This window comes from Emiliania huxleyi, assembly GCF_000372725.1.
Source record: "Emiliania huxleyi CCMP1516 unplaced genomic scaffold EMIHUscaffold_3, whole genome shotgun sequence".
Classification (NCBI taxonomy): Eukaryota; Haptophyta; order Isochrysidales; family Noelaerhabdaceae; genus Emiliania; species Emiliania huxleyi.
This window is the reverse complement of record NW_005199770.1, coordinates 252197-275385: the sequence shown is the minus strand read 5'-3', so window position 1 is coordinate 275385 and position 23189 is coordinate 252197. Positions and strand designations below refer to the sequence as shown.

Below are 23189 nucleotides of genomic sequence, written 5' to 3'. Positions count from 1 at the left end.
CCAGGGCTGGACCTAGTCTCGCGCACGTAAAATTGGAGCGATCTTTTTTTTTGAAATTACCCACGAGATGTACGTGTAGAGTTCCACACAGTTCAGTTGGCCTTCTCGAGTCATGAGTTAATCAACAACAACATGGCATCCTCGGTCAAGTGGTTCGGTGCCAGCCCTCAGCCACTCCTCCGAGCGCTCGGACGCGGGGGGTTGCCGTGCGGGCCGGGCATCGATCCGTTGGTGTACTCGGCCACGGGGGTGAGCCCAGCCGCGGCGCAATCGAACGTGCGATTCGGGCCGGGCACAAGCCGCTGGTACCTGCGCTGCTCGACGCACGCGCCTGGCGCCGGCCCTTTGCACCTCTCAACGACGCGCCTGCTGTGGCTGAGCAGCGATTCCTCCGCCCACAAGCACCGACCTCTGCTTCGGCTGTACCAATTCTTATCGGGCAAATGGTGCACCAGGTGCGATGCTGCGCGCTCCACCGGAATGACCATGCTGCTCGCACCGCAGCTGTAGAGCTCCCCTGCCGCAAAGAGGCGCTCGCGCCCCCTGCTGTATCTTTCGACGTCGCAGGGACGCGTCATCAGTTGGTGGCACCGGCTCTGGATCGAGAGCAGCTGCTTACGGTTTGCGATCCACATGCCGTGGTGAACGGTTTCAGGCTGGTAGTAGAGCTCGCCGCCAAGGCGGAGCACGTGGAGCGACGCCGGAGCGTGCTCCCACACCACCCGTTCCGATCGTGCGCCATGCTGCAGCCTCCCCGCGTCGTAGGCAATCCCACCTCTCCCGTTGAGGGTGGGCCCAAAGAGGAGAGCGCGCTCGTAGCGCATGAATCCCACCATATATCTCCGCGTCGCCAGGCGCCGCGTCTCGCTGAGCCACGCAGAGAGGTGGGCGAGGGTGAGCCCGATGTCGTCCTCCGCATAGATGAACAGGTCGTGGGCATCGAGCCGGTCCCACATGAGTCTGCGGTGCTCGAGCGTCAGTGCCTTTTTCGTGGCGGGTGGTCGGACGGCGAGCTCGAGCTCGAGCGCGCCGTCCCGGTTCGCGCATGAAAGCGCGGCCTTGAGGTCGTCGAGGGGCGTGAGCAGCTCGGGGTGAGCGGTGAGAAGCACAACGCGCAGCCGAAACCCCGCCTCGCACATGTCACGCGCCCCGTCGAGCATCGTGCGTGTGTAGATGAGCTGCGAGTTGTCATACACGGCAATGCAGTACAGGATTCGCTCTCGGGCCGTGGCCGACATGGCTTGAAACGCTGGTTCCCCGGCGGCGGGCGCAATATACCGGGGCGTCGTTGAGAGAAAAGAAAAAAATACGGGTAGCCAACTCTCTCAGCGACCTTCATGCCACCTCGCGATCGTCCCTCCCTCAGATTCTCTCGCCGTTCTCTCTCCTGCAGCCCGGCGGCGCCATCTCTGGCTAAAAAAGAAAGAAAGAAAGAAAACAGACAACCCAAGGGAGGGATGCGGATGGGAGGACGGCACGCCGCCACCACACAGGGATTTTAAGGAGAGGGGTGTGATGCGCTAGCCGTCGCCCACCCTAGGGAGTCTGCCTCTTCCTATCTCTTTTCGCAGTCTCTCGCCGCTTCTCGCTGCAACCTTCATGCCACCTCGCGGCCGTCCCACTCTCGTCGTTCTCTCCCTTGTCACTTCCTCCTCTGTCGCGTCATTCTCTTCTGCCTCGTCCTGCGCCGCCGCCGCCTGCCGTTCCCTTGTTCTCTCGGCTTCTTTCGCCTTTCGGCGCAGCTCCGCCCTCCTTGCTGCATATCCTGGCCCCTCGAGTCTATCGAGCTCCCCTCGCGCAAGGACCACATTTCTGACTCCCACTCCGATCATTTGCCTCCAGGTCATGTTGTTGCTCAGGTCCACTGGCTAAACGTACTCGAGCACTCGCCGGGCGATTTTTTCCTGCTGGAACGAGGCAGGCAGCACACGAGGCAGCCAACAGGCAGCCAACACGGCACCTCGTCTCAACATCCTCGACCCCACCTCCCTCTCTCGAGCCATGAGCATAAAGCAACGCGCGCTCACCATCCCGCGGCCTCAACACGCTCTGCCAGCTCGCTGACGACGGCGCACATGGCCGTCATCGCTGGTCCGCTTCGCTTGAAAGACAGCCCGCCCCGCATGCCCGCGCGACCGCCCGTGGGCCGGCACTCTGTCCCGTGAGGCAGCACAATCTCTAAGAAGCCCTGAGCCGCACGGCGGTGGTGACACCTTCGGCCTGAGGACAAAGGAGTGTCGCCCGCGTGCCCGCACCACCGCGCCAGCCGGTGAGGACTCCACACACCACAAACGATAGGAAGAGCAGTCGGAACTCCCTTGGCGAGCCCGGACTCTGAGGCTGGCCGGCGTCCCCCCTGCCCCGAAGCAAACGCTGCCGCCCACCCGTTGCGCATTCCGCTAGCAACCCACTCGCATGCCACGCATCTCCCGTCGCAGGAGCTTTGAGCCGGCGCCGAGTGGCCGCCGAAAAAGAGCAGCCGAGACGGCGCGCGCCCGCTGCCTCCTCCGCCCGCCTCTCCGCCCACACCCGAGGAAGACAAGAAAAACTGCGCTTGGACTGAGCAAACGCATGCTGCCACCTGTTTTTTCTTCACTTTGACCTGAGGGTGTCTCTGTTTCTCCTCTCGCCCCCTCCTTCACCGGGCTCTCCACTCTTTGACCCGCCCGGCCGCCCCAATGCAACCGCAGGCGCTCGAACGCACGCCAAGCACACGAGCCCGGTCAGAGAGCCGCATGGCACGTCACTCGAATGGACTCACGGTGCACAGCTGTCCGCTGGTCTGAGACGCCCACGAATGAGGAGCATTTGTGTCTCAACGTGTGTCTCAATTACTCTAGTGGCCACCAGAGTGGTGAGTGTGTGTGTGTTCGAAACTGTTTGACTAACTCTCTCCGCTCCCGCGCGGGGGGGGGGTTCCCCCATCACCGGCACCGCCGCGCGCGCATAAATAAATAAATAACACGGACACCTCTACTAGGAGATGGGTAAAAAGGAACAGGTCCCCGCCCTGCGGTCTTTGTGCAGGGTTCTTTGTGGGTGTGGTCGGCGACTAGCCGGGGTCGTCCTCCCGATGGGGGACTAGCACTAGCCGTCTTCCACATGGTCCCTCGGGTCCCTGCTGCTCCTAATCTCGTCGTACATCCTCCTGCTGATCTCAGCAACATCCTGCTCCCTCCCTCGTCTCGCCCTGCGCGTCTGCTCCGCCTCCCCGTCGTCTGCCCTGCGTCGTCTGGTGACGGGTCCTCCGTAGTCGGTCGAGGTCGCCGCCCTCCTCGTGCCTCTTCCCAACGTTTCCTCGGCGGCCGATGCCGTCTGCTCCGACTCCGCCGTCCCCGGGTCTGCCCTGCCCTCGTCTGCGCTAGCTTCTGTTTCGTCATCACCGATGTCCGTCCTCTTCTTTCTCCTCTTCTTGTATGCTTTGTACATCGCGTCGATTCCTTTTCGCGTGAGCACCAGCCTGAAGCCCGCCCAGCAGCTGAACCGCTCCCTAAGTCGAAGGAGCATCATCAGTCTCACCCACTTCGCTCGCTGCCCACCGTCTCCGCTCCCTCCCGCTTGAGCCGCCGTCGCGGCCCTCGTTCGTCCCACTGGCTGCTGGCCTGTCTGCACGTTACCTCCGTTATCCCTCCTCCTCCGCGACTCCCTCAAGGCCGGCGAGCCTCCTTCCACCCAGTGAAGAGCTTCCTCAGCCACTCGATGTGTTCCTCTCTCTTCATTATCGCGCAGGCCGCACAGCCCTCCACTCATATACACGTTACATCGTTACACACAATTCACATCGCGCGGGAGCCGGGACGCGCCGCGCGGAGCCGGAGGCCGGTCGTGCAACATGCCCGTGTTGCGTGGGATATGTGTATGTGGGCAGCGCACACCGCCGACCCCTCTGTGCCCTGAGTGAGAGTTTGCTGAGTGGTGAGTGTGAGAGGTCAGACCTCAGATTAGGCTGAGAGTCGCGGAGCGCCGAGCCTGCACTGCGTTCTGCCGCTCTCCGACTCCGTCAACCCCAGGACCCCGGCACCCCGCGCGCACAACCGCCCAGCGCCCCGCTGCCCGCACACGGTGCCGCTGGCGCTGCCGCTTGGAGCTGAGCAAAGACTCAGCCGGTGTACGGTGCGGCGGACGCTCTCTCCTCCTCCCGCCTCTCTACGACGGTCCAGACCCGGCCTTTGCGGCCGGGCCGCCCGTCACGAGCGCCGCGAGTGCCGCAACGACCGCGTAAGCTGAGCCGCGGCTTCCCTTGCGGTGCGAGTGCGTGACGCCGGCGGCCAGGGCGGAGAAGACGCGGGCGGGCGGGCGTCCGCTCATGTCTGTCACCGGGCTCGCTAGTTCCGCCCGGAGCACGGACTTTTGCACGCCGTCAAGCGCGAGGGCGTTGCCGACCACGCCGTTGCCTGAGCCGACGCCATCAGCCTCCGTCGAGGGCGCCGCGGGCGAGAATCGGCCGGGGAAGGCGCCCCAGGTGCCCTCAGGGAAGAGGTAGTTGAAAGCGGACCACAGATTGACTGCCACCGCGCCATACTGGAGCGGAGCGACGAGGCTGCGGTCTAGCTGCTCTTGCGCGATCGTCGACGGCACGAGTAGGACGCACGAAAGCGAGCCAAAGATGTGCTCGTTGCAGAGCCGCGCCGACGCATCCATGTAGCTGGTCGGAGACGCGCTAGGCAGGGACAGCACCACCAGCAGCGGTCCAAACGCCTCCTCTCTCAGCACTGCGCCGCGCTCGCGCACCCACGGAGCCAGTGTGGCGTCCGCAGCAGGCGCCTCTCCGAGAGCGACCAGAGCAAAGTCGTGGCCTGCCGACGTCGGGATCCGTTCGACGCTTGCCCCGGAGCAGGCCTCGGCAGCCCTAGCGGCCGCATCGGCGCGTTGGAAGCTCCCCGGGTAGTAGGGAGGGATGGCGGGTAGCTCTGATAGCGCCCCACGCAGTGCGGCCAAGAAGGCGTCGGTGTGTCCCCAGCCGCTGGGGAGTATCACAACCTGCGGCGAGTTGCAGTTGTGGCCGCCGTTGTCGAGCTTGACCGCGGCGAGGTTGCGCGCCGCGAAACTCACTGAGGCGTTGTTCCAGCCCGGCGTTTCGGCAGACGGTTCGTCGGGAATGAAGATCCACGGGGTCACGCAGCCGAGCTCGCTGCTGAGACTGTCCTGCCTGCCGACAGCCCGCTGCGCGGCAGCCACGGCGAGATGCGTGCCTGCGCCACCCGTCACGGCAACATGCCCCACGAGCGGGTGCTGCACCATGCCCCGGATTTGGGCCACGTCGCCCGGGTCCATAATCTGGGCGAAGCAGCCTCGCGCCAAGAGCGGAGCAAAGATGTGCGCCGCCGGGGCAGACAGAAAGGGGCGGAGTGGGTGGTGCTTGAGCAGGACGCACTCGCCGTGACAAAAGAGGCGCTGCACACAATCGCGCAGCCCAAGGAAGTCGGTGTTGCCGGCGCCGAGCACGAGACAGACCTCGGCGCCCGAGCAGCCATCTCCAGGCGAGGCGGCGGCAGGGACGCCGGTTTTGCTGCACCAGATTTCACCCGTGACGCCGGGCAGCGTGGGGAGCGGAGTCGGGAAGCTGTGCACTACGGAGCCGTCAGCGCGCGTCGCCGCGTCTCCTTGGGCCTCGTCGTCGCGCTCGAGTGTGCGGGCGATGGAGAGGAGCGAGCCGTGGAGGGCCGACACGAAGAGGTAGTGCTTCTTGGAGGCGTCAACCGACTCCGTGGAGCCCTCGAGCGCCATCGAATCGCGAAGCCAGCCAGGGTCAATCGATGCAAACATTGCGCAGCACTCGCGCGCCACGGCGGCGCGCTCCGCCCCCGGCATTGCCCGCCATGCGACCGCGTTTGCGCTCAGAGACTGCAGCAGCTTCTCGGTGCGTGCCGGTGGCGATGTGGTTGCCACGGGCGTTGCCGCTCGCCGGAACTGCCCTCGTCTCAGGTGCGGTGCAATGCAGAGACTGGCGAGGAGGAATGCGCCATACATGCCGGGTGGCGGGACGCAGCGCGCACTTTAGCGATGAACACGTCCACAGACCGAGAGATGAATTTTAGTGTTATGCGAGAGAAGAAAGGAAGAAAAAATGCGTGAACGCTGCATGAACGTGTGCGCACGCACACATGCCACGCTCGATTGAGCCGCGAGGCGTCTGGCAGCCCACCTACCTACCTTGTGACCTGGGGCGTGGGGGTAGCGGTGGGTGGGCGATCACGCCGTCCGGACGCTCTCGTACTCTAGGACGACTCCGGCCGGGCCGGCGCGTCGCGCGTGCCACGTGCAAAGACATTGAAAGTACATGAACAGCGCGCCCGCAAAGAGCGCAATTATTGCTTGAGTTGCAATTATAAGCTGTTTCAAACAACAGATGATTAATGATCGAATTTACCAGATACCAGCTCCACACGCCGCCGCTAGTAGGTAGGCGCTGTGCGTGCGTGCGTTGTGTGTGTGTGTGCGTTGCGGCACCTCAACTTGTAGCGAGCAAGAGGGGCGGCGCCGGCTAGTTAGGCCACGACACAGATCGGCACATGACGCATGTGCAGTGCAGGCCCCATGTCGCCATCATCATGGCCAGCCTCGCCCAACTAGCAGCAGCGAGGCCTGACCATGTGTACATTATGACACGGCATCTATGCGCGCTCGCCCCCTTCGCCAGCGCCCACCCTTCCCCCCACGCGCGCAACCGGGCGTGGCGGCAGGAGGAAGCGGCGCATGCGCGCGCACCGGCGTGCGGTCGCCTCACTGGTCCCGGGCGCGCTGCTTGCCTTTCGCCTTCTCGGTGAGGGGCGTGGTGGCTGCCGGCGCGGGCCCCACACTCCGCACAAAGATTTTTTCGTAGCACGCGTCAATCTGCGCAGCGAGGCCGAGCACCACCGTGCGGTCGACTTCGAGCATGGGGCACACCTTCTCCGCCACCTCGGACACTGTGCCCGCTGCCAGCCCGATCTTAAACGCGACTGCGTCCGACTTATCGCGCGTCGTCGAGGGCTTGGAGGAGGCCGCGCCCGAGGTCCGGCCCGCGTGCGGCGCCTCATCGGGCTCGACCAAGTCCGGCAGGTCGTCCGAGTCAGACACGTGTTCCTCCTCCCACACTGCGTTTACTGCTCGCGTCACGGTGCCGTGCCTTTTGAGCAGCGCCTCGCACGAGGAGCGGACGAGCTGCGGCAGTATCCCATGCAGTGTCGCAACATTCGCCTCGGTGACGGCCGACTCGTACGAGAACGAGCGCCTCATGTCATACGTGCCAAAGGCAAGCGAGGATGGCGAGGATGGCGAGCGGGCTTTAAGGCGGAGGCGGGCGGATGTGAAGAATGAATGTGGACCGAGCCGAGGCCCGGGACTCTCGTCGTCGACGGGCTCACGGCGGCGAGGGAGAAGGAAGCCCGGCTGGAAGCCGTGCGGGAACGGCTCACGTGGCGCCATGGGAGTCTCTTGCAGCGCCTCCTCGAAGACCTCGCTCTGTCTGACGAGCCCGGGAGGCGCGTGGGTGAAGCAAGGCTCCGCCATGACTGGCTGCCGCGGCCCCGGCTGCGGCGGCGGCGAGGCGGCCACCTTGGTGAGCTTGGTCGTGTTCGCCGCGAGCCGAGCCTTCTCCTTGGCCTCCGCCAGCTGATCCTTCTCCTTTGCCGCTGCCGCATCCTGAAGGAACAGGGAGAAGGGGAGTGAGCGTTTGCTGGAAAAGCGCCTGACCGCTCGAGCTGCTCTGTGGGCCTCGATGCGCTGCCGCAGCTTCTCCTCCTCCACCTCGCGGATCCGATCCTGCAGCAGCGCGTCCTCCTCCATCTCGCGCCGCTGCTTCTCGCGCGCATTCTCCTTCTTGGGCCGCCGCTTGTCGGCGAGCTTGCGCGGAGTCTCAGTGGTGGCTTCGCCCGCCTCTGCTGCCGCCGCCACCGCCGCCGCCATCACCTTTGCCGCCTTGTTTGCCGGTGCGGCCTCGGCGACAGCCTTCTCTGGGGGAGGCTTTGCCGCCGCCTACAGTAACGTGAGACGAGATTGGGTGCTGCCCGGCGCCAAGGCCCGACAGGTGCGCGACTGCCACCTCTTTGTAAGGCTTCTCGATGCGCCCGGGCGGCACCGCCGAGCCGCACGGCAGCGCGAGTCCGTCCTTGATGGTCTGCGGCGAGGCAGCCATCGTGTGCGGCTGGGCCTTGGCCATGCCAGGCCGCCCGGCCGCCAGCCGAGCCTTCTCCTTCTTCTCCTCCTTCTGCTTCTCCTTCTTCGCCACCGCCTCCTTGGAGAGGACCGCCGCTTGCACCGCCGCCTGCTCTTGGCGATTCTTCTCCGCCGCTGCCTCTGCCGCCTCAGCCTCCTCAGCCACCCTCGCCGCCTCTGCCGCGGCGGCCTCCTCCGCCGCTACCCTCGCCGCCTCTGCCGCGGCGGCCTCGGCCGCAGCCTGCTCCGCCTACAGCGGCCCGACACCACACGGTGAGACGAGAGTGGCGACGCGTCTTCACCTTTTTGACTCGTAGACGTGCCTTGGCCGCAGCCTCCTCCGCAGCCAAGCGCTCCGCCGCCTCCGCCGCCGCCTTCTCCGCCTCGATCCGAGCCGTCTCAGCGGCGCGAGCAGCTTCGGCCGCGGCCCTCTCCTCCTCCTCGATCTTTGCCGCCAGCGCCTCTTTGGCCGTCTCCAAGCGAGTACGCCACGGGCCGCCGCCGCCACGGTGCGCCGCCTCCTCCGCCGCCAGCGCCGCCGCGTCGCCCGCTCTCCGAGGAAAATGCTGCCCAGACATGCGCCCGAAAGGGCTCTTGCTTGAGGACCGTGATCGGTGTCGAAAGGCGGGCAGGGCAATTTGCGCAGAAGAATTAGGAGGTGCATGTAAGTGGGGCGGGTTTGCTGCTGCGGGGTCCCCCGCTGTCTCGCCCGGGGTCGTGCGAGGGGTGGGCACGACCAGTAGGGACCCCCTGCCCCGGGCCCCGCTCTCAGTTGGGGCCTCCGCGGCCGAGTGGGAGAATGAAATCATTTGAAATGACATTTCCTGCAGCCGACGCGTGGCCAGCGGCAGCGCTGCCTGTGTTCTCCTTTCACAGCTTGTTTCCTCCCTCTCTCTGTCTTCTTCCACTCCTTACTCCGGTAACGTACACACCTTGAGTGTGTGTGTGTGGACCACACAAACATGTCAGTACTCTGACTCATCGCCTCTCGCCACATAAAACGGCTCACTCTCGCCGCACGCGCGCGCGAGAAGCGAGAGCTCAAAACGCCTCGCGTCTCGACTGCCACCGCACTTTCGTGCGCAAGCGGCCCCGAGAGCGGCGGTCGCCGCCGCACGCGTCCTCCCGGTGCTACTTGGCAAGGTGGCGCTGGACCAGCATCTTGAGCAGCCGATTCTCGCGGAGCATCTTGTCCGCCATCGGCGTGCCTAGTGCCGTGTCCAAGCTCGCGTGACGGACGTGACACGGACTGCAAGCGCCCTCATGCTCGGCGGGCGTGCCCAGCGTCGGCGAGGTCTGGTTTCGTCGCAGCCACTCGGCGATCGCCTTGCGCTCGTACGTCTCGCCGTCGGCGGCGACCACCGGATCCACCATCACCTGGCGGCGTGGGTGGAGGGGCAGGAGCGCTGGAGCGGCGGGCGAGGGGCTGCGCCGCGAGAGGGAGCTCGTGCCTCGTTGGGGCAGAGGTACCCGCCGGGCACCTCTATTGCGACCACTGCGACTACGACTGTGTTGTCTGACGCACCTCGTGCGTGATTGGGCAGAGGAACTCTCCGGGCACGTCCGGCTCGATCTTCTCGAGCGCCGAGCGCATCTCCTCGAAGCGCGGCACCAGGGCGCTGACCTCGGCGCGCCGCATCTTCTTCTCGAGGCACGCGAGCACGATCCCGTACAGGGTGGCCACCTAGAGACAGGGGGGGAGGGGCGAGGGCGGGGTTACGACGCGCCGCCCGGGGTCGCGGGCCGCGCGGCGCAGGGGTGTTTGGCGGAGCTCGGCGGGGGCGGGGCTGCGGCAGAGGGGCGACACCTCGCGGTGGAAGGGGCGCCACGTCTCGCCCTCGGCGCCGTCGTTCGGGTCCGCGCGGCTGCGCAGCGGCGCCGGGTCGTCCTCGTCCAGAAAGGCGTCCTCGGCGAGCTCGAGCAGCGTGGAGAAGGACTCGGTCGGCCGCTCCGCCGCTCGGCCGGTGACCGTCTCGAGGATTGTCAGGCCGAGCGCATACGAGTCCACCTTGGTCGTCGGCGCGCCGCCGCGCAAGTACTCTGGCGCCTTGAAGATGAGGGCCGACTCGTCCTCGCTCTCCTTGTACGACTCGAACGCGCGCGCGACGCAACCGTCTCGGATCTTGGCGCCGCCGGAGCGGTCGAGCAGGATGTTGGACGGGCGCACGTGGCGGTGGACCACGCCGAGGTCGTGCAGGAAGGCGAGGCCGCGCACGGCGTCGCAGAGGGCAAGCAGCCGCGCCTACAGGAAAGTTCCAGGAGAGGTCCAGGCAAGGTCCGAGAACGAGAAGGCGTCGCAAGAGGGCAAGCCGCGCCGACGCCGAGAGCGGCGCCGCACGGAGCCGCTGCCCGAGCGATCCGCCGTCCATGTACGCGTAGACGACGCACGCGGTGGGGCCGTCCGAGGTGAGGCCGAGGAGCTGCACGATGTTCGGGTGGCTCACGTTGGAGCGCATCATCTCGTCGAGCTCCGCCTGCCACGCCTGGCCTGAGACGGTGCGCACGCGCTGCACGGCGATCGGGGTGCCGCTCGGGAGGACGCCGCGGTACGTCTCGCACGTCTCGCGCTGCCCGAGCCGCACGGCCGGGCTCCACCCCTTGCACGCCGCGGTGAGCGACGCGATCGTGAAGGCGCCCGACCCCACGGCGGGCGCGGCAGCCACCGAGGGGGCGGGCGACGAGTACAGGGACGCGTCCGGCTCGGAGTGCGGCAGGCCAGGCGGAGGCAGGCCTGGCGGCCGCTCGCCAGCCGGGTGCGGTGCCGGAGGGCGTGGCGGCGGCGTGACGGTCTTTGGAGGGCGCGCCGGCGCCACTGGCTCGACGCTGGCCGGCCTCGGCGGCCCCTCTGCAGCCGGCACCCACGGGGTGGGCCCCCTCTCCGGCGCCGAGACGACCGAGGAGGAGGTCGACGGCGTCGGCGACGCGGCGCGAATCAGCTCGACTGTCCCGCCGCCAGCCGCGCCCACCGCCACCGCCGCCGCCTCCTCGGCGGCAACCTCGTCGGGGAGCAGGAGCTGCCTCGCGAGCGTCACCTGCTCGGCGAGCGAGCCGTGGCCTTCCTCGCCGAGGATGGCGTTCATCTGCTCGATCGCGCCCTTTGCCCACGCGAGCAGCGGCCCCTCCCCGGCCGGCTCGAGGCCGAGGATGTCGGCCAAATGCTTGACCTGCTCAAAGTCGAGCCCGGCCTGCTCGTCCGCCCCGTCGGCCTTCCGCGTCTCCGCGGGCGCGGGCGGCGGCGCGCGCGCCGCGTTGAGCGACGGCCAGTTGCCGTTCTCCGCCTTGGCCTGCTTGTAGTCGTCCGGCTGCACCGCCGCCGCGGGCTCGGGAGGCGGCGGCGGAGGAGGCGGCGGCGGCGGCGGCGGTGCGGGCGATGGCGCACGCGCGGGCGACGGCGAGCGCGCACGAGCGGGGACCCCCTCGGCTCGACCCTCGGCGGCAGCCACGGCCTTGACTGCGAGCGCGAGACGGCGCTTTTGCTCCGGGTCGTCGCTCCAGAGCAGCTCGCCAAACCACTTGACGATCGTCACGATGGCGTTGTCGACGCTCGAGGCGCTCGCGCCCTGGATCTCGACAATCTGCACCTGGGAGGGGCCCGCCTTTGGGTCGGCGTTCGAGATCTGGATCTTGGTGCCCGTGTGGTCCATGAGCTTCCGGTGCGTCTCGCCCCTCTTGCCCAAGAAGTAGCCGACGCTGTCGCTCCTGATGTTGAAGACGCCCCAGTGCTTGGGGTGCCTCCCGCCTGCCGCGATGGTCGGCGCGACCGGCTGCGGCTGCTGCGGCGGAGGCTTCGGCGGAGGCTGCTGCGCTGGTGGCTTTGGTGGAGGCTGCTGCGCCGGCGGCTTTGGCGGCGGTTGCGGCGCCGGCGGCGGCCGCGGAGGCGCTGGCGGCTTGGCCTCGCGCTTCTTCGTCTCCGCCTTCTCCCACTTGGTGGGCGAGGCACTCCCGACCAGCATCGCCAGCGCCAGCTCGGCCTGTTCCTTGAGGGTGCCCGACGGGTCGATCTCGAGCATCGAGTTGGCCTGCATGACGACGAACCCCGGCTCCGTCTCGCCGGGAGGCAGGTCGAGCAGCCCAGCCAGCTCCGCGACGATGGCGTGGCTCGGCAAGTCATCGCCCGCCTCGGGCGTCGCCGGCGCGACGGCCTCCGGCTCCACCGGACCGGCCTCGTCGCTCGTTGCAGCCGCCGCCGCGCCCGCGCCCGCCTCTGCGTCGCCCTCTCCTCCCTCCTCGCCCTCCTCCTCCATACTGATGCCGAGCATCCGGATGCACGCCTTGACCTGCTCGGCGAGAGAGCCCTGCTTGGCGTCCTCGCTGATGCCGAGCAGGTCGCCCGCCTGGCTCACGATGCTCTGCGTCCAAACGTGGAGCGTCTCCGCGTTGGCCGCCTCGCTGCCGTCGAGCGGCGGGCACTCTTCGAGCCCGAGGGTGTTTGCGACCTGGTTGAGCGCGCCCACCCTCGCAAGCTCCTTCGCGTGCTGTTGCTGCTGGGCCTGCTGCTGTTGCTTCGCCTTGGTGGCCGCCACGCCCTTCCTCTTCACCGGCGCGGCGGCCGGCGCCCGCTCCTTGGCCGCCTGCGCCTGCGCCGCCTGCGCCTGCGCCGCCCTCGCGCGCATCCTCGCCTGCGCCTCCGCCTCGGCCTCCGCCTGGGCCACGGCCTCAGCGCGCGCGCGCGCCGCCGTGACCGCCGGGTCGACGGCCCGCGTATCCTGCACGGCGGCCGTCTCGGACCAGTCGTCGCCCGCCTCGCGGCGCCGCTGCGCCTTCTTTGCCGCCGCCTGGATCGCCGCCTCCTTGTCCCCCTGCGCCTTTTCCTTTCGCTGCAGCTCGTCGGCCAGCCTGTGGTACTCGTCCTTGAACTGCGCCAGCATGTTGGCGATCGTCGCGCGCATGGCGTGCTCCTCCGAGTCGGGGAAGAGGCCGCCCTCGGGCAGCAGCCGCTTCGTCGCGGCGAGCTCCGTGACGTACTCCTTGACCATCTTTGCCGCGGCGCGCGCGTTGACGGACGACTCCCTCGCCTGCTCACGCAGGTCTGCACACCGGCGCCGCCACGGGTCGCGGGTCTCGTAGAGGCCTCGCCGCCGGCCCTCGATCTTCTCGAGGCGGCCGGCGAAGCTGCCGATCGTCGCCGCCATCTCCTTGAGCTCGTCGCGCTCCGCCTCCGCCAGGCGGCGCCCCTGGTGCGAGAACTGGAAGCCGCGCATCAGCGACTCGGCGCTCTTGAGCTCCTCGAGGGTCGGCTCGGCGCGCGGGTGGATGAGCCGCTTGACCTCGGCGATGGCCTTCGTCTTGGCGGCCATGAACTTCTCGAGCTCGACCTCGCGGTCGTCGCGCTTCAGGTCGAGGATGACCTCGGTCGGCGCCGACCAGTCCGACTCCCACGCCGGCCTGCCGGTCGCCGTGTCCTCGGGCGCCACCGCCTTGACTCGGAAGAGGTGGAGGGTGATGTAGTTGGCGTCGCTGTCCTTGAGGCCGTCCACGAGGTGGAAGGTCTTCGGGCCCGCGTAGATCTCGCTCCACTTCGGGGAGCGGTGGCCGACCACCGTGCCGTGCTGGAGCTTGTAATAGGCTCGCTGCGCGAGCAACACCTGGCCGAGCTTGTCTTTCCACTGCGCCTGCACGACGCCAAAGTCCTCCGCGCCAGGGTTGAGCTGCGTGAGCGTGAGGCGCGGCATCTCCTTGAAGGAGGAGACGCGGTCCTCCAGCGCGCGGTGCTCGCGCTTCGGCGCCGACCCCGGCTGCCGCGCGCCCCCGCCCGCCTCGAGGTGCGCGCGCGGGTCGGACGGGTCGTACGCCGCCTGCTGCACCTTCGCCTTCTTGCCGGCCTTGCCGCCCTTGGCGGACCCTTTCGCGCCCTCGCCCGCCTTGCGCGCCGCCTCGATGCGCTGCTGCGGCGTCAGCTGCAGCTCCTCCCACTTCTCCCACCGCGCGAGGAAGGCCTCGTGGTTGCGCTGCTCGAGGTACAGCTGCAGCGTGCCTTGGTCGCCCAGCATGCGGTGCATGACCTGCGTCAGCTGCCAGTGGTCGTCCATGTTGTTGCCGCGCTGGGGGTGCTGCACCTTGGACAGCTGGCGGAACTGCTTGCGCACGTCGCCCGAGTTGGCCGAGTCGTGCAGGCCGAGCCACATGAAGGCGGGCAGCGGCTGCAGGCACAGGTCGTGCACGGACAGCCGCACCGTCACGCCCTCCTTGCTCTCCTTTCGGCAGCACGCGATGCAGTTGGGGTGCACCTCGGCGTCGAAGACGTCGATCCACTGGCAGAGCCCGTGGATGCCGTCCCCCTTCCTGCGCGACGGGCTCAGGTCCTGGCACAGCTGGCACGTGTAGAGAGCGCCCGTCTCGAGCGCGAGCGCCAGCTGCTCAAACACGCTATCCGTCGTCAGCTGCAGCCGCTCGCCGATGGCCTGCGCCTCGGCGGCGTTGTCCTCCGCCGCCTCGGAGTCGCGCATCATCGCCGCGAAGACCGCGCCCTCGTGGTTGGACGGGTTGAGCGTCATCGCCCGCTGCAGCACCGCCATCTTCATCGAGGTGAGCGGCGCGAGGGCGGTGACCACGTCCTGGCTCCACTTGGCCACTATCGGCCGCACTGCCTCCACCACCGCGTCGGCGAGCGCGCGGTCCGAGGCCGAGTCGCGCGAGGCCTCCATCCTCTCCCGTATCGCGTCGCGCTGCGACTTTGCGAGGTCGCGCATCGTTTTGGACGTGTCGTACTCCTGGCCGCGGATCCGCATTTTCTTGGACACGAGGTCGTCCCAGTGCTTGACCGTCTTGATGCAGCCGTCGAGCTTCTTCTCCTCTTTTTGCAGCTCCTTCTCGTGCTTCTGCATGAGGCTCTCGAGCGCGCGCCGCTCCTTCTTCCTCCCCTGCTGCTTCAGCTGCTCCTTCACCGCGCGGATCTCGCCCTGGTACTCCTTGATCTTTGCGTGGTGCTTCTCCTGCTGGTCGTACTCTTGCTTGCGCTCCGCCGCGTCCTGGAAGATCATCTCCGCCGTCTTGAGCTGGTCCTCCAGCCGCTTGAGCTCCGCGTCCCCTAGGTTCCCCGCCGTGCCGCGCACCGCCTTGCGCACCACAATCAGCAGCTTTGCGCGCAGCCGCGCGAGGATGTTTGCCGCGCCCAGCCGGTAGTAGCCGGCGCCGCGCTCGGACCCTGGGTGCAGGGGACCCCTGTACTCGTACCCGTCGCGCTCGCCAGCCTCCTCGATCGAGGCGACGAAGTCGCCCTTCCCGTCGTCCAGCAGCTCCCCGATCTCCTCCATCGTCGGCGTCTCGCCCTCGTTCACCGCCAGGAGCAGCTCGTGCTCCAGCTTTGGGTACTCGTCGGCCAGCTTCTCCCAAATCTGATTGTGGATGGCGTTGGCGGCGATGGGGTCGCTCATCCTGGCCTCCAGCAGCGCCTCGGCGGCTCGGAGGAGGGCCACGATTGGCGTGCGGTTGACGAGGAGCATCGTGTTCATGGCCGCGAGGGGGTCGCCGCCCGAGAACTGCGTCGCGATCGGCTTCAGACGCTGAAAGAGCACCTTGACGGCGATCGTGGTGTCGGACCGGGCGGCCGGGTCCGCGCCAATGGCCACGCAGAATTGCCTGCAGTAGGCGTCGACGAGATCGTTCGGCGAGCCCCTCTTCCGCGTCGAGCGCTGCTGCTCGCCGGTGTGGACGCGTTCGCACTCAAAGGCCACCGAATCGCCGTCGCGGTCCACGTTCTTGACCTTGACGTAGCCGGTGAGCTTGATGCCCTCCTCTGAGGTCATGTCGATCGTCCGCTGCAGGGTGCCGACATATTTGCTGTACAGTAGCTGCGGGTCCATATCGTTTGCGGCCTTGGAGCGAGCGGCTCCCCGCTCTCTAGCTTCCGCGCCTGAAGCCGGATTTCTTTTTCCTTGGTTTAAGACTGGCTTGTGTAGGAGGCCCTGGCAAGTTGATGACGAAGTGATTCTCACGGCTCAAAAAGGGTCGAGAGGGGGCAGACACACACGAGAGGTGGTCACGAGGGCTACACAGAGAGAGAGGAGGACGGCAGGGCGTCCAGGGCGCATGCTCCATGCCACGGGGCGACGCTCGCCCCGCGCTCGCCCCGCAAACCCGTTAGGTGTGATGCTCCATGCTGGTACGGTCCGGGGTGGAGGGCGGGGGCGGAGGGCGCAGCGTCGTGTAGTAGATGTCGTCCCTCTCCGCCGGGCGCGACGGCGGGCGCAAGCTGTTGGGTGGGGGAGGCGAGGGGCGCCGGGGGGATAGGGAGAGCCCGGCTGAGCCGCGCGTGCCCAACCACGGCCCCACGCGGCCAACGCCGCCGCTACAGGGGTGGGCGGGCGCGGCGCGGGGCGGCTAGCCCTGCGCCGACTTTGCCAGTGGCGGGCGCGGCAGCGGCCTGCTGCGACCAGTGAATGCGACGGCCTGCATGCGCGAGCTGATGCGCTGCAGCGCCGCCTTCTCGCCGGTGAGGCGGCTGAGCTCTTCTCGCAGCTGCTCCATCCGCCCCTCACGCGGCTGGTTCCCCGGCTCGAAGCCAAGCCCGCCCGCCTCGCCGAGCTCGAGCATCGAGCGGCGCAGGTAGGCGGGCAGGTTCTGGCAAAAGGGCATCAGAAAGAAGGAGTTGAGTTTGAGCGAGATCATGCGGCAGAACTCCTGCGCCAGCGGCGGGAGCCGGTGAGAGGAGAGGGCGAGAGGGCCGACCGCTCGTGCGGCGCCCGTAGGCGCGAGCGCGTGCGGCGACGCGCCTGCCTCCACGCAGAGATGATCTCCGACACGAGAGCCGACATGAGCGACCGCATCTGCTCCGTCACGCGGCGCGAGGTGAGCACCTCGGTGAAGGAGGCGACGAGCTCCTGCTCGGACGGAGCAGGGGCGTGAGAGGCCCTCACTCACAGCCCGCCGCCCCCCCTCGGCAACACCGCGCGCTCCTCATACGACTCGAACGCGGGCGCGCCGCCGCTGCCCCCCCCCTGCTGCTGCTGCTGCTGCTGCTGCCGCCCCGACGGCACGAGAGCCTTGCGGCCAGCGGCGCCGTCGCGCCTCCGGCTGCGCAAGTGGGCGGCGACGGGCTGCACGAAGACGTTGTAGAGCGACTCCTTGGTCGCCGACGACGAGTCCCACACAACGTACTTTGTGATCGCCTCGACGTCATACATGCACTTGCGCATGCACGACTCCATCGCCTTGTCGACAAAGCCGACGTACAGCGGCGCCACCGCCCCCATCATCCGCCGGTGCTGCTCGCGGCTCAGCCCAAGCCCCGCCGTCTCCGCGAGTCCGTCGGCCGCGTCCTGCGGGTCGACGTATGGAAGCTCCTGCGGGGGGAGGCACGGCAGCGGACGTGTCGTGGGCGCGCCGCGGAGGCGACCCGCGGCTCGGCGGCGGCTCCTCTGCGCTGAGCATCGAGTCGACCTGGCCGGTCATGCGGTGCATGACGTGGAGCAGCCGCAGCCGGAGGAGGGCGAGATGCTGCTCGAAGTAGCCGCGCGCCTGAGGGCGGGAGGGAGGGAGGGCGGGAGGCGTGCCGTGAGCCTTGGGCCCTGGCTGGCTATCGTCTGGCTGCGTCGCATGCAAGAGGCGCGGCGGGCAGGGAGGAGGGCGAGGGCGGGGAGGAGGGCGAGGGCGCGGTGCGGGGGCGACGGTGCGGGGGGACGGTGCGGGGCGGAGGGGAGGCTGGGGCTGCGAGGCGGGTGCGGGGCGGGTGCGGGGCCGACCTTCTCCACCACGATCACCGAGACGGCGCGCATGTAGTTGACTCCGTCGTGGTAGCCGTCGAAGCCCATCGCGTTGAGGATCTCCTCGGTGGTCACCTCCTCGGCGGGCCCCTCCACCGCACCGAGCATGAACTCCTGCAGCGCGCGCCAGTACTGCGCCCCTCCAAATAGCCGCTTCTGCGAGTGCAGCCAAAGGTTGAGCTCCTGCGAGGCAGACGGCGGCGGAGAGGGTTGGAAGCCCCCCCCCCCCCCCCCCCACCACCACCACCACCCCACCCGCGCCGCTCGGCAGTGCACCTCTTCGACGTCGCTCGGCACGACCGAGCCCGGCTCGCTCGACTCGCCGTCCGCGCCGTCGCCGGAGCTCTCTGCGCGCCCCTGCGCCGCCCGCGCGGCCGCCACCGCCGCGGCCGCGGCGCCGCCCTTGCCGTCGACGCTCGTGAAGCGGCAGAGGGCACCCGACGCGGAGGCGACGATCTCCTGCGAGAGCGTCTCCCCGTGCTCGGAGGGCGAGATGGAGGCGGTGCCCTTGATGAGCGTGTTGACGCACGCAGCGAACCGATCCGCAAAGTCCTCCACCGCCTGAGGAGCGGCGCAGCCCACCCGTCCGTCGGCAACACCAGTCAGCAACACCAGTCAGCAACACCGTGGCTGAGAGGCGGTGTCGGAGAGGCGCCGCCGCCCCGCCCCCTCTCCAGCCGCGGGGAAGGGGGAAATGAGGCGGCTCTGGGCCGGGCGCGCGCCTGGGCAGGCGGCGGCGGCGGCGGCGCGTTGAGCTCGGCGCGGATCTTGCCGATGCGCGCCTCGAGCTCGCGCGACGTCTCCTGCACGAGCTCGAGCCAGCGCGCCTGGGGGGGGGGGGGGGGGGGCAGGTGTGCGAGAGGGGGGCCGGAGGCGAGGGGAGGAGGAGCCCTCCCGCGGCTCGAGGGTGCGCACCGTCAGGTGGGGCGCCATGAGGCGCCACAGCGCGGAGACGCCGATCCGCGCGTCGAACTCGCTCGACTGGAGCTTGGAGCCCAGCAGGCGGCGGAGGGAGGCCTGGCGGGGAGGGAGGGGTGGGTGGGTGGCAGACTCCGGAGGGCGGGGCTGAGCGACGCGCGACGCTGTTCTCTCTCCTGGGCCGTGCGGGTAGAGTGGGGGGGAAGGGGCGGGGGAGCCCTTCTCTCTCCTTCTCTCCCACCGCCCTTCTCTCTCGCACCGCCCTCTCTCACCTCATGTTCCTCGATGAGGTCGCTGTAGCCTCCCGCGCCGCCGCCGCCGGCGGCAGCCTTGCGGCCGGCGTGGCGCGAGTCCGAGCGGAGCGGAGGCACCGACGTGAAGATAGGCCCGCCGAGCAAGTGCGGCCGCTCCGCCGCCAGCGCCGGAGGGTCGACCAAGCCTCGCAGGTCCTCGGGGAGGGAGAACTGGGGGAGGGGAGAGGAGGGGGGCGGTGAGGCGGGACGGTCGGCGAGAGCCCAGAGCTCGTCGAGGGCTCGAGGGCGAGGGGGCGCGTGGGCTCAGAGGGCAGAGTGGACGTGCTGTGGGGACCTCCCGTGGCGCATCGGCGGAGGGCGGGCGGAGGGCGGGCGGAGGGCGGGAGGGGTGGGAGCCGCGGCAGAGGTGCAGCGGAGGGTGCAGCGGAGGCGTGTCGGCGCGTGTGTCGGTCTCGCGAGGCTAGTGCTGTGCCGCCTGCGCCATCTTGGCGTCGAGCTTTGTCCCGACGAGCAGTGTGCGGCGCAGGTCGGTGTCGGCGCGCGAGACGACCGCCATGGTGCGCGAGATGGCCCAGTCGGAGGTGTCCTCCAGGCACAGTATCAGCCGCTTCGGCGGCGTCAGATGCTGCAGCACCAGCCCCTCGACCGCCGCGGCAGCCTCGCCGAGCTCGAGCCCGTCCGCTGGGCCGATCAAGCCGGGCGTGTCGATGAGGACGAGGGTGGGCGCGCGGCGCCAGCTGAGGCGCACGCGCAGCGGCTCCGCCTCGTACTCGCCCGCCGCCTCGAGCCGCGCATTCTCGCGCTCGATCAGCGACCGCAGCTGCTCAGGCCGCACCTGCTCCTCGCCGCCGCCGCTGCCGCCGCCGTCACGCGTGAGGAAGAGGGCGGGCTCGGCGGCCGAGTCGTCGCGCTGCGCGGTGATCTGGAGCGGCCGCCGCGTCAGGCCCTCGTTGCCCACGTGCGTCAGCTTGATCCCGAGCAGCGCCTCGAGCAGCGACGACTTGCCGGCGTTCTGGTGCCCCACCAGCACGACCGTCGGAAGATTGGCGCCGCCGAGGTTGCCGTCGCCGTGCACGCGTGCGGCGAGCTCGAGCAGCTCTTCGCTCTGCGGATCCGCCGCCGCTACAGCGCACGCCGCGCACGCCAACAACAGCAAACTGGTGTGCATGCGCGGGGCGGGTATGCAACACGAGTTTGGGCGCGAGTCATCTTTTCTCTCTGAATGTAGCTCAAAAGATCTCTCCCGAACATTCCCGTAGGTGAACTGAGGTTTGCGATGAGGACCGATCCGAACGTGGTATTCGGGTGATTAGATCACTACTGCCGAAGCGCAAGAAGAGAAGACCCCCCCCCTCCGAAGCGCAAGCGCTTGGAGCAAGGGAGCTGCCACGTATGGGTCCCAGACTAGCACCCCACCTCGCGGGCCGACGTTCTGGCCCAGCGAGGCTGCTGCGCAGCACTCGCTTCCCCCCTTTTAGGAAAAGAAACGCGCTTCCTTCGCCCCTGCCCGCCCGCCCGGCTAAAGATGGAAGCCAAGGGAGAGAAAGTTGTCGTTGTGGCGAACATCGTCGACGAAGCGCCCTCGAAGCTCGCGGTTGCGGGCAGCCCCGAGCTTGCCGCGCTCAACAACGGTCTCACAAACGAGGCGAACGCGCTCAAGGGAGCGGCGACGCTTCTCTTTTGCCTTTCGCTCTTCCAGGTCTTCACCCTGCACGGTGCGCGGGCGCGGGGGGGGGGCTGTACTGCGCACGGGCCATCTCGGCCTCGTACTGGCGCACGACCCCATGACGCGCTTGGCCGCCACCAGTGTTGCGCACGTTCTGGCGGGCCTGCGGGGCCGGAGGCCTCCTCTCCGCCCGTCTCTAGGCTTCCTCGGCCTGGTCGCGTCTGCGCTCGTGCTGCTCTACTCCGAGCGGTGGGCACTCCCCCTGCATCGCTCGCCCCGCGCCCGCCCTCCCGCGCGCCCGCCCCACCCACCCCTCCCCCCAAACCCCTCGCAGCTCCCCCCTCGGCACCGCCCACGCCGCCCGCTTCACCCACTCCCTCTCCGTCGCGACGGCGATCTTCTCGGCGGGCGCGCTGGCGGCGGCGATGATCGTGTCGGTGGCGGTCGTGCCTGACGCGCTGCCCGAGATGGTTGCCGCCTGCGAGGAGGCGCAGGCCGAGAAGGCCGCCTGGGCGGCGGCGCAGGAGGCGGAGCCCGACGCTCGCTTCCACGCCATCTACGTCATGCCTGCCGCCCGGCGGCTGCACCAGGCGGGCAGCAGCCACACACGCACGCACACTACCGCCCGCCGCCCGCGCGCCCGCCCGCCGCCCTCCACCCGCCCCGCCCTCTCCCGCGCGCCAGGTCGCCGTCGAGAACTGCGACGCCGTGCTCGAGTACGCGTCGTCGGCCCTGCCGCTGGTCCTCTTCTTCAACATCCTGATGCAGGGAAGCCTGATGCTCGCCGCGACTTCGTGCGCCAAGCACGCCGCCCTCCTCATGATGAAGGCCCAGTCCCTCGGCGCGCCCGCCATCTGAGAGACCGTCTGAGAGCGACGCGCCGCCTCGCCCCGCGATTGGAAGAGGTCGTCAGGCATCTGCTTCACACCTGACCTCGCCGAGGCGCACGCGGCGCGTCGTGCACGGGGATAGGGAGGGGGGGGGGGGGGCGACCCTCGGCCGGACGAGGAGATCCGGGACGGTCCGACGCTTCGCGGCTTCGACCAGTGCGGTTTGTCACGGCTGCAAGCGAGTTTGTAGTGATCTCGTGTCGCTCGTGTGTGAGGACACCGTATATGTGGAGTCTTGTTGTTACACTTACAGTGGTAGGAGGATGGTGTTGAGAGAGCGCATTCGTGGTTCGATCCCGCAAAAAACACACAGTCACACACGACAAAACGTGTGTGCGGGCGGGAACGCCAACGCATAACAGTTAAGACGGGCACGCTGCGGCGCGCAATCGAATGATAAAGGGCCAGCACCCATAGAACCTCGACGGCCGTCGCTGTCTGCAGCCTGTAAGCTGAGAGGCTCAGCTCAAGACAAGAAGCCGAGGTCGCCACCAACAATCTTGGCCTTCTTGACGAGGGCCCCGCGCATCTCGCGCGCCACGCCGTAGGTTTCGCAAAACTCGGTGATCGCCTGCGCGTGGTACGTGATGAGCTTGCCGCGCACTTTGTTGAGCAGCTTCTCGCCTAGCACGACCTTGCCGGCGAGTACCACCGGCGTGAAGGGGCCGTCGGGCGCCATGTTGCCCATCATGGCCGGGGCGGGAGACCGGCGGGCGGCCACGCTCGCTCGGCACCCGACAGAGAGCGCGCTGCTCGCCGCGCACAGCAGCAGGACAACCAGCGAGCGGATCATCCACAGGACACCGAGAGCAGCGAAGGCGTGGGAATCCGAAAAAAAGTAATTGGCCCGACGCCGGTGCCGGCGGCATGAAAACTGCACAACCGACTCGCCACCCCCAGCGCGTGAGGACTCGCATATGGTGTCTCGGAAATGCTCCCTGACACAGCAGGCAGGCTCGACACAGGTGCGGACTGGCGCGTGCTAGCACTAAAAAGAAAGAAAGAAAACAGACACGCCAAACGAGGGATGGGACGAGGACACGTGCTAGCACTATCGCGGGCAAACCACGCCGGCTTTTTCTTCATTCTTGTGTGGGTATTGATGCCACGCGCACGCTACGTCATCGACAGCACGCACAGGTGCCGACATCCACCCTCGTCGACAGGACCGTACCTCGGCAGGAGCTCATTGCTGCAAGATAAGAAATCAACCGCAGATTCATTTAATTCTCACTCATACACTCACTCACTACTTGGTCTTCAAAAATCTCTCTCTCTCACTAAAAACTCATTCAAAACACACACACACACACACACAGAGAGAGAGAGAGAGAGAGAGAGAGAGAGAGAGAGAGAGTGAGAGCGAGCGAGCGAGAGAGAGAGAGAGAGAGAGAGAGAGAGAGAGAGAGAGAGAGAGAGAGAGAGAGAGGGGAGAGGGGGGGAGAGAGAGGGAGAGAGACGAGGGACTGAGCCAGCCCACGGCGCCGGGTGTTTTACCGCTAATTCCCGTTCCGCCCGTCCGTCGGCCTCGAAGCCAGGCGAGAGCAAAGGCGATGGCGGGGTGCGGCCGCCTGAGGCTCCTCGGTGTGCTGCTGCTGCTACCCCTCGCCGCTGCCTTCACATG

At 68.0% G+C, this 23189-nt stretch overlaps 6 protein-coding genes across 6 annotated transcripts; 1 reads left to right on the top strand and 5 right to left on the bottom strand.

Moving 5' to 3' along the window:
* Positions 1 to 167: 167 nt before the first annotated feature.
* On the bottom strand, positions 168 to 1238 carry EMIHUDRAFT_195038 (hypothetical protein; the record flags this gene model as incomplete). Its single annotated transcript, XM_005775088.1, has 1 exon — positions 168 to 1238. One exon carries the CDS (start codon positions 1236 to 1238, stop codon positions 168 to 170), a length of 1071 nt encoding a protein of 356 aa, XP_005775145.1.
* Positions 1239 to 4146: 2908 nt separating this feature from the next.
* Positions 4147 to 5811, bottom strand: EMIHUDRAFT_95364 (hypothetical protein; the record flags this gene model as incomplete). The annotated part of the gene is made up of 1 exon (XM_005775087.1): positions 4147 to 5811. The coding sequence occupies one exon, from the start codon at positions 5809 to 5811 to the stop codon at positions 4147 to 4149; it is 1665 nt and encodes a 554-aa protein (XP_005775144.1).
* A 544-nt stretch (positions 5812 to 6355) lies between these two features.
* EMIHUDRAFT_349469 (hypothetical protein) lies at positions 6356 to 7895 on the bottom strand (the record flags this gene model as incomplete). The annotated part of the gene is made up of 2 exons (XM_005775086.1): positions 7696 to 7895; positions 6356 to 7623 (listed from the first exon to the last, which is right to left on the bottom strand). Coding segments are annotated over exons 1-2 (600 nt in total), but the record flags the coding sequence as incomplete, so codon positions are not given.
* Positions 7896 to 16455: 8560 nt separating this feature from the next.
* ARC5B (ARC5B, dynamin-related protein) lies at positions 16456 to 20177 on the bottom strand (the record flags this gene model as incomplete). Its single annotated transcript, XM_005775594.1, has 10 exons — positions 16456 to 16755; positions 16848 to 16955; positions 17022 to 17417; positions 17515 to 17592; positions 17817 to 18020; positions 18114 to 18398; positions 18461 to 18664; positions 18753 to 18854; positions 19028 to 19219; positions 19485 to 20177. The coding sequence occupies 10 exons, from the start codon at positions 20175 to 20177 to the stop codon at positions 16456 to 16458; spliced, it is 2562 nt and encodes an 853-aa protein (XP_005775651.1).
* Positions 20178 to 20521: 344 nt separating this feature from the next.
* EMIHUDRAFT_431998 (hypothetical protein) lies at positions 20522 to 21832 on the top strand. The gene is made up of 4 exons (XM_005775085.1): positions 20522 to 20724; positions 20876 to 20924; positions 21010 to 21265; positions 21360 to 21832. The coding sequence occupies exons 1-4, from the start codon at positions 20535 to 20537 to the stop codon at positions 21531 to 21533; spliced, it is 669 nt and encodes a 222-aa protein (XP_005775142.1). The 5' UTR covers positions 20522 to 20534; the 3' UTR covers positions 21534 to 21832.
* Positions 21833 to 22031: 199 nt separating this feature from the next.
* EMIHUDRAFT_61309 (hypothetical protein) lies at positions 22032 to 22244 on the bottom strand (the record flags this gene model as incomplete). Its single annotated transcript, XM_005775084.1, has 1 exon — positions 22032 to 22244. The coding sequence occupies one exon, from the start codon at positions 22242 to 22244 to the stop codon at positions 22032 to 22034; it is 213 nt and encodes a 70-aa protein (XP_005775141.1).
* Between the last annotated feature and the right edge of the window lie 945 nt (positions 22245 to 23189).